We start from the raw sequence: 9,742 nt of genomic DNA, 5'->3' as shown, positions 1-9,742 counted from the left end.
TCTCCCTCTTTTTCTGTCAAATAAATAAATAATATTTTTAAAAAGGTTATTAAATTTCTGAGATCAAAATTCCAATACTCTGAAATAAAACCTGATTTGCTATTTAAACCAATGAAGTTTTGTTAAATATTGTCCTACTCTCGGTAATGCTTAAAAAATGACTTAAGAAAGTTAAATAATAAGGAATCAAACAAGCCAATCAAAAAATGGGATATGGAACTAAATAGAGCATTCTCAAAGGAAGGAATACGAATGGCATATAAGCATCTAAAAAAATGTTCTACGTCACTAGCCATCAGAGAAATGCAGATTAAAACTACATTGAGATTCCATCTCACTCCTGTCAGATTGGCCACCATCATGAAAACGGATGATCATAAATGTTGGCGGGGATGTGGAAAAAAAGGAACCCTTCTACACTGCTGGTGGGAATGCAATCTGGTCCAGCCATTGTGGAAATCAGTGTGGAGGTTCTAAAACAGCTAAAAATTGATCTACCATATGACCCAGCTATAGCACTCCTAGGCATATATACGAAGGACTCATCTCATTTCCTTAGAAGTACGTGCTCAACCATGTTTATTGCTGCTCAATTTATAATAGCTGGGAAATGGAACCAGCCTAGATGTCCCTCAACAGATGAGTGGATAATGAAGATGTGGCACATTTATACAATGGAGTTCTACTCAGCAGTAAAGAAAAATGAAGTCATGAAATTTGCAGAAAAATGGATGGACCTGGAAAGGATTATACTAAGTGAGGTAACCCAGGCCCAGAAAGCCAAGCGCCACATGTTCTCTCTCATATGTGGATCCTAGCTACAGAAGATTGGGCTTCTGTGTGAGACAGAAAATACTTAGTAGCAGAGGCCAGTAAGTTAAAAAGGAGATATAAAGGGAAAAGAAAGGAAGGGAGGAGGGTACTTAATAGGTTGATATTGTATATATGTAAGTACAATGATTGAGTTGAGGAGGTAATATGATGGAGAATGGAATTTCAAAGGGGAAAGTGGGGGGGAAGGGAGTTACCATGGGATATTTTTTTATAATCATGGAAAATGTTAATAAAAATTAAAAAAAGAAAGTGTGGGGGGGTGAGGGAGGGTATTACCATGGGATTTTTTTATAACTATGAAAAATGTTAATAAAAATTAAATAAATAAATAAAAATAAAAAATAACTTAAAAGAAATATTTTAAAGTTATATCTTTCACTAAATGAGACGTTTAAAGCCCATGCTTAAATTATATCGAAATGCTAAATTTGTGTGTTTTCCCATTGAGTAAAACTTTTCTCTGTTAAATAAAAAAACTTATTCTTGGGGCTGGAGAGATAGCCCTATGGTTAAGGCCCTTGCCTGCAAAGCCTAATGACTCAAGTTTGATTTCCTAGTACCCACATAAAGTCAGATGCAAAGTTGCATATGCATCTGGAGTTTGTTTGCAGTGGCTGGAGGCCCTGGTGTCCCCATTTTCTCTGTCTCTCTTCTATCTCTCTCTCGTTGCAAATAAATAAAAATATTTTTAAGTTATTCTAATTAATAAAAATTCAAATCTAATTATAAAATTTGGCCTAGTATACAAAATTTAATTGTGCCTATGATTGTTAATACTCAAAATAGTTAACAATTGACACCAATAAATTGTTAGTGTAACCAAAGCTTTTACCTTTTCAACCAGAAACTTTCCTTAGTTATTCTATATCTAATACCTGCTTTAATCTCTGTGCTAAGTAAAACATGACCGTCATCTATATTAAAAACTATTACAGGGTTGGAGAGATGGCTTAGCAGTTAAGGCATTTGCCTGCAAACCCAAAGGATCCAGGTTCAATTCCTCAGGACCCATGTAAGCCAGATGCAAAGTGCCACATGCATCTGGAGTTCGATTACAGTGGCTGGAAGCCCTGGCACACCCATTCTCTCTATCTGCCTCCTTCTCTCCCTCTGAAATAAATATTTTTAAAAATTAAAAACTATTACAAAGAATTTTTAAACCTGATAACTAAAAACTTCGAAACTGGCTAATTTCTTGAATTCTTTCATGTTTAAGTAATTTTAAATTGTTCAAGATATGTCAAACATTGCTTGATATATAAAAATTGGACTAATCTTGTGGTAGTTTGAGTGAATGCCCCCCAATATATTCATGATTTTATTAAAGTTTGTAATTTAGATCCCCAGCTACCAAGCTGGAGGTGTCACTGTAGGTGGATCCTAGGGTCCAGCCCTAAGGTGTGGGAGTGGATTTCGAATTCCAGTCTAAAGACATCCAAAGTGCTTGAGCTTTGCCTGGAGTTCCTAAAGCGTGTGCTTGCTGACTTTTTGGTGGTGGTTTTTCTCTCTGTTTGGATCTGTGAAAGCAGGCCATCTTCGTCTGCCATTATAGAATGTTCCCCTGGATCTGTAAGTGTCAAATGCATCCCTTTCCCTCCCATAAACTGTATCTCATCTGGAGGTTCATCCCAAGAAGGTGAGGCTGTCTACTGCAAACCTCAATTCTAATTTAGTTTCCAATAAAAATAATGTTATTTTCTTATACTTCCTACCTTATCTATGCCAAATCTTCATATTTAGAAAATTTTCAATTAACTCTTCTTATCCAAATTAAGAATGCCTTCTTCTCTTACTTCTATTGACAATACTTTCTTTTCTCACTTACTGCCTGATAGTTACTATTCTCAACCTTAGATATGATACTCCTATTATGTTACATGTTCATGTCATGTGTGATACAGAGAAAATACACACACACACACACACGATACAGATAACAATGGCTAATGGATTTATATGATTTAGGAGTTTATTTCCTAATGGATCTGTCAATTATCTTTCTCTCCTGAAGAGCTACCTTCCTGCCTCTTCAGTTTCATTGTTAATAGACACTAGGAGTAAGTTTCCTAGCAACATAGAATGCTTGGCCAAAAAGGAACCAAAAGCTCATGCTCCCAGAAGCCACAACTTTTATTATGTACAAAATGTGATGAGATCTGTACTTCAGTGACCAACTCCAGCAAATGTAGACAGCTAAATGTTACAAGTCCAAAGCAAAAAAAAAAAAAATACTTGGGCTATAATGCAGGAGAAACAGAAGAACAGCTTTTTCTAGGCAGTCAGTGAGAGACAAAGGCCCAAGGAGAACATGGATGCCACCTTACCTGCTTTGGCAGGACTAGGACTCATATCATCCAAGATGTCTTCAAGCAACACTCTCCAGTAGCAGCTACTTGCTTCTTCCTCATCTCAGCACACCTGGGTGGGCTGTCCCTTCCTGAGTCAACCCCTTGAGACCCTTACACACCTAAGTCTGATGGCAAGGCTCATCCTAGCTGAATATCTGGGCCTGGCATATGTGGGTAACTCTCTCTTGATCCCTTTTCTCCTGGTCTCCAAAAGCCATACATCAATATTCGCCTTTAAAAAACATTTTACTTATTTATTTGCATGAGTGTATGTTTGTGTGTATAGGCATGTCAAGGTCTCTTGCCACTAGCTACAAATGAATACCAGATGATTGCGCCATTTCTTGTATCTGGCTTTTGTGGGTATTAGGGAATGGGTTTTGTGAGTGGGCTTTGTAACCAAGCACCTTTGACTACTGAGCCATCTCCACAGCCCATACATTAGCCTTTTAAAATAGCTTACTGACAACTCTGTGATCAGCTGAGACAACCCTTGTTCTGGGTTATATAGTTCTAGGCATATTCCTTTTTATGCTAGATCTGTACATAAGTTCTTGTTTCCTTTCAATGGGGTAAAATCATTCTTTTGTATGCTAGGGCTCACTTTTTACTGATCTTTTTGTTTCCCTGCCAAAATCATGAGTATGCACACTGTTCTGACGATGCCAGTCCTCTCCTTAACTAACCCACTTAGCTTATACATTTCAGCAGATCAAATTCTACCTGTTTCTCCTGGTGATAAAATAAAATCTTGGGTCCAGGAAACAGTCTGCCTTGCTTCTCTATTGCAAACCCCTAAACATGACAATAGAGGGATGAAACTTTTGAGGTAATCGAAATATAAGCTACATAAATCATTTACAATAATAATACAGTGTCCTAAGTTGCACCAAGGAAATGACTGAGGATGAAGAGATTAGTGGAACTGAGGCCATGAAATCCTAAATAGAATCGAACAGGGAGGGGCGTAAGTGATCCTACTCCTCTTAGAGAAACTAATAGCAGTTACTGGTTGTTGGGGGAAAGGGAGTGTGACGTGCTTTGGTGGTTTATCTACTGGTAAATTGCCCTTGCAATTAAAAAAACATGTTTATGCAGACATGAAAATAGGAAGGATACTACTTGGGAAGAAGGGGTTTAGCACGAATAGGAGGAAAATAAAAGAGTATAAGGGGTGAATATGAACAAAATACATTGTATACAAATATGAAATTGTCAAAAAGAAGAATTTTACAAAAGAACGAAATCCCAAATGGAAATGGGGCTGACAGAAAAATCTTGAGTATAGCAAGACTAAACACAGTGCAGACATGGGGAATCAAGTCTCCAGATCTTTGCTACAGTCAGCATTAACTTGCTGGCTACTTTAAGAAAGATAATGCCTTGGAACTTCTAAACTCATTGCTACTGTGGCTTCCAGTGCTTGGCATGAAACAAGCATTGTCTCTGCATTAAAAGCTCCGGTGGTCATTAGTTCTGAACTCATTCTGCTTCGACCCAAGGCTCATCCTCAGCCCCCATCTTTTTCTTTTTCTTTTTCTTTTTTCTACTTAGGTCATCCTAATCCTATAGCTCAACCCCACTATATTAGCTTCACTCCATATTTGCTTCAAGTAAAGATTATACTTTCATTAGCAAATTTTAGAAGTACTTCTGAATTAAGATAAAGTTGGTCATTTGTATCCAGTATTTTAGTTAATGGTATCATCTTGTGGATATTTTGAGGTCTGATAATTTCAAGGTTCTTCCTGTGAGAGATAAATTTTAGTCAGGCTTGGCTGAAGAGTCAGCAGCAGACCTAAGCAGACCCTCGTCTCACTCCTTGGGAGAGGGCCCTTGCTGCAGTCAGACACAGCACACACTGGGGCCTGTCATCTCCCTATGGTGTTTCCAAGTTGCTCAGTTGTCTTCTCATTCTGGGACTCAATTGTCTTCCTATTCTTCTAGGAGGTACATTAGCTATGACAGCAGAGTCTCTTTAAGGACTCTCTTTTGTTACGCTGCCTTCTAGCAGATGAGAGAATACAGAGAGGCAAACACTCCACATACTATGAGGCCCCACAAACAAAAGAAGGCAATCATCCTTCCTGGAGCTCAACACACACACCAGGCACTCATTTGGGTTTCACTCAACCTCAACTATGGCAGCACCACCTGAGGCTTCTTCCCACAAGCAGAATGGCATCAACCATGTCAAAAATACTTGCTTGAAACATAAGCACTTCTGCCAGCTTCAGAGAGTAACAGGGGAGACTTTACCTTAGGTGATCTTGGTCCATCATATCCCATTGTGGGAAAATGGTAGCTGGCAGGCAGCTTTCTATTACCATTTTTCCTCTCTCAGTTCTGTGCTGCAAGGCTGGCCCCTAGTTTCTCTAGCTGCAACAGTATCTCCCACCTTGTATATCTTCTAAAAAAGTATCAGCATTTTGCCACCAAGGACCTGGCCCCTATCCAGCCAGTACTGTTTGAAAGTATCATCAGGGCTAGGGTAGAAGACCAAATTACAAGCTTTCTAAAGAATCTGGTATCACCTTAGGATCACACCCTTCCCAAGGACAGTATGGTTAGCCTGCTGATCACCACCAAGCATGGGTCTGGGACATTCTTTTTGCTACTGGGCCCCACCAGTCCTGCTCACTACTTCAAGAAGGTCTCTGAGCCATGGTTCATTGCAACTATCATTTATTAAAAAATATATGTCTCCTTGGAAGGAACACTGGTAAACCAACTATTATCATGCTTACTTTGAATTTTTGCTTTTATTCCCTGGGAGGAAGGGATGAGCATCATTCAGACATGTCACTTTGTTACCACCAGACAATCAACACTCCCTGCTCACCCCCCTCATCAAAGTCACAATCACCCATCGCTTTATCCCTCTTTGCCTTCAATCCAGTGTACTGCCCAAGGGAAAGCTGCTGCCCTCTCTTTCCCCTCACTCTGGGCCCCACACTTTAGAGTTAGCCTCATTATGCTGGTAGGATACCTGTGAACAGAGTTCCTGAATGTGGCTGGTAGTGCTTAAAAGTGTCTTCAACACTGCGTCACCTGCACTGATGCTAACCCAGTTGAGGGCCAAGCATTTCTATGTTCTCCCCTGCATCATCCCTCCAGCACGGAGGCGAGGGAGGCACATTGGCTTCGAAGGAGCACAGTGGGGTGGGGTAGGGCCTGGACCACACCTGCTGCCTGCACTGGCAGCGGGAGAAAAACTACCTGGACCAGTCACTGCCATCAGACTCTGGGAAAAAGCAACAAGATTTCACAGCTCACCAGTAAGCGAGTCTTAGCTCTACAGCTCAAATTTACAGCATTAAAGTCTACTTTCTTCTTGAAGAAACAGTAAGCTACCAGCTGTTGGTGAGGGGGCTGGGGTAGGGCAAATGGAGCAGCTGCAAAAAATAAAATAAAAACCAAATGCAACTCTGGCCAAGCCTGATGCTCTTCCACTGTTCCAGCACAGAGCCAGAGGGAAATGCCTTGATGTCCCTGTCAGTGGCCCCATGAAGGAACCCCAGCTGAGTCCAGCATGATCTCAGCAGGTCAGTGAAGGGCCAGCATGACAATGCAGAGCCCCAGCTCCTACTCTCAGCCCTCACCAGTCCTCATTTTCCCTCTGCTGACTTTAAGGCCAGGTCTGGGTCACCTACTATATCCCAGGCCTGGCTCCTTCAGAACCTTGCAAGCCTTTAGAACACTGGCAAATTGGATTCTACGCATTCACTTAAATAGTAAAAGTAAAATTTGGAATAATGAAAAGGCTGACACAGTAGCACAACATGGTTTTGGTTTAACAGCAGCTTAAAAATGAACAAAAAGGAAACCTCTCATGCAGACACATCAGGTGGTAAAAACAATAGGCAATTTTATCTGGAGCGTCATGAGCCATTCTCTCTTTCCACACAGGACTGACTGCCCTGCAGGAGCAGCAGCTGCTTTAGGTCATGTCTCCAACCCTCAAGCCCCCAGCCAAAGCCTTCTCTCAGACTGCAGGTTGTTCGCCATGTCTGGAGCAAACCTTAGCTCTCCAGAGAATGACCAAATGTGAATGAGTGCCCTTGGCCATTTTCAACCCCTTCCCAACCAGGTAGGACATAAGATACCATCTGATTGGAATATGAAAATTAAAGTATTTCTCTAATAACATAGTACCATTGATGAAGTCTCCATAGATTTTCTAGTCCCAATGTGTATGAATATATATATATATTATAGGAGAGTGTATAATATATATATATAATAATTTCTATATATTTTATATAAATTACATATATATATATATCTATATATAAATAAGATACTTTCTGTCGCCATTATGTTGCATCGTTCAAAGCTGCAAGCCAGCAGTACAGGTGGGTAGAAATGCCCAGGAGCACCTCATCATGTGGGCTGTTTTGCTCACTTCACAAGCCGTGCAGCTGTCCAGAGTCTGTCTTTCCATCAGTCCTCCTCTCTTCTCTTCGTTTCTGCTGAGTGTTTATGAAAACAACAACTCTGATGGATTTGCACCTGTGCTAGCGCGTGGGAAAGGTCCATGCAGGAATGGGCACAGTCACATGATGAGTGAGATGGCATCATCCCCAAAAATGAACTAAAACAAAACGAAAATTAAAAAAAAAAGAACAGGACTAGAAAACTCAATCTCTGACATATCTAAAAAAGGGGACAAGAACAGTAGTCATTTGTTCTTCCCATTGGGACAGGAATGAAGAAGGAGGAGGGAAGAGGGACTTGATTTCTTCTGTTCACAAGAGAATGGTTGAAGGGGATTCTTCAGAGTTTTTCAGGGGATGGGACCCAAATGTAGTGCCCAGACTGGTCCTCAATGATTTGTTTGATTTTGTTATAAATCTCTTCCAGTGAATCACCCTGTACAATGGCTAAAGAGGAAAACAAAAATTATTACTGTGGTCCACAGCATCCCCAACCCCCAAAATCCCAGCCATTCTGCCTCTCCTAACAATCCTACAATGTCCCCAGGACATGATGGATGCTCACAGAAGCACAGGTTTGACTTTACCAATCCACTGTCTACAAGTTTAGGGCAGGAGCAGAGCTGGCCAGGTCCCCCTAAACCCAGGGCTGGAAGTCAACTCTCTAAGACAGTAAGAGTAACTACCAAAGAACAGGCAATGTATTGATTCATTCAAAAGTTGTTTATTAAGCACCCACTGCATGCCAGACACTGCAGCTTGTGTTGTTCTTGGCTGCCACAAGCCAGCAGCTTGTAATTGTGAAGCAGCTTAACTCAAACATTTGGAAAATCCTAGTTACCCAGTGGAAGAGCAGAAAGCCACAATTTTTGGCAAGAGGCAGTGCTCCTGGAGATGTCACATCTGCTGTGTGTCAGACAGAGGTCAGCTCAGTGAACAAGGTCACAGATATGGAAGATAAGGGGTACTCCAAAGACCCATGGTGTCCATGTCCTTACCCAGCTAACCCAGTGGCACCAGCTCAAATTTGCTCTCAACACTGCCCTGAAAATATCCAGTGCTTTACTTTAAAAGTAACATTGCCTACCTTTTAGGATCTGACTTTCTAAAATAGGAGACACGCGTACACATGCAATGACACGTACACACAGACAGAAAACTTGAACACCACACCAAGAAATCATCATCAACAAACATTTATTCAGCACCTAAAACATACAAGGCAAAAGATGGTAGAGAAAGAGCTGGGAGGGAAGGAAACTAAGGAACCTAGTCTAGCCAGAACAAGAAGATAACAAATTAACCATCCAAATCAGTGCCTGGGGAGTGGTTTATGCTAGAAGCTAGCTAGACCATGGATGCCTGGAGAAGGGAAGCAGAATGCCTGGAAAAGTCTGAGCTCATTGACTGCAAAGCACCCAGACTCCAGGCAGGCATTCTAAGCTCTACCTATGCCTCCCTGACAGGAGCTGATATCTGGCTTGGACCCGGGGAACCTCTGGCTGGGCCACAGGGATTCTTACCTGTAAAATACTCTCCAAACTCCTGCTCCAGCTTCATGGCTTTGTCGTAGATCTTATTTGCTTGTTCATATGTCTGCCGTCGGTTCATTTCCCTGCCAAAGACAGAAGCAAAATAGTTACAAAAGAGATCCTATGTTTTAACACAATGGTATGTTCCAGGTTCTCTGAAAATCTGCTAAGCTGCCCTCTCAAAGTATCCCTTGGCTAACTCTTTCCTTAACCCTTCCAGTCAAAAAGCCCAATGAAGAAAGAGAGCATACTCTGGCCCACAAACCAGAAGGAGGGCTGGAGAGATGGCTCAGCAGTTAAGGCACTTGCTGGCAAAGCCTAACAACCTGGATTTTATTACCTAGTGTGCATGTAAAGCCAGATGCACAGTGGTGCATGCATCTGGAGTTCATTTGCAGTGGCCAGAGGCCCTGGAGCACCTATTCTCTCTCTCCCTTATCTCTCCCAGCTTGCAAATAAATAATTAAAAAAAAGGAATCACAGGTATTGAGAGCTGGAGCCATTTGTATCAATGAAACTTCTGCCCAACAAATCACTTTATTCTGTTTGTTTGTTTTTTTCATCCCCTAGGGTCCCATCCTATCTGGATGTG

The 9,742-nt window shown here is 41.3% G+C and overlaps 1 protein-coding gene across 8 annotated transcripts in view; it reads right to left on the bottom strand.

Annotated features, from left to right (window-relative positions):
* Positions 1-5,850: 5,850 nt before the first annotated feature.
* Positions 5,851-9,742, bottom strand: part of Dlg3 (discs large MAGUK scaffold protein 3) — a 69,933-nt gene continuing 66,041 nt past the window's right edge. For all 8 annotated transcript variants that reach the window (XM_045140110.1, XM_045140109.1, XM_045140111.1 and 5 more), the window contains 2 exons: positions 9,142-9,233; positions 5,851-8,065 (listed from right to left, as the gene is read on the bottom strand). In XM_045140110.1, coding sequence (XP_044996045.1) covers positions 7,959-8,065; positions 9,142-9,233 — 199 coding nt within the window. In that variant the 3' untranslated portion in view covers positions 5,851-7,958. The remainder of the gene's footprint in view (positions 8,066-9,141; positions 9,234-9,742) is intronic.

The sequence above is a fragment of the Jaculus jaculus genome, chromosome X (assembly GCF_020740685.1).
Source record: "Jaculus jaculus isolate mJacJac1 chromosome X, mJacJac1.mat.Y.cur, whole genome shotgun sequence".
In the NCBI taxonomy this organism is placed as follows: domain Eukaryota; kingdom Metazoa; phylum Chordata; class Mammalia; order Rodentia; family Dipodidae; genus Jaculus; species Jaculus jaculus.
This window is presented reverse-complemented; position numbering and strand designations above follow the sequence as displayed.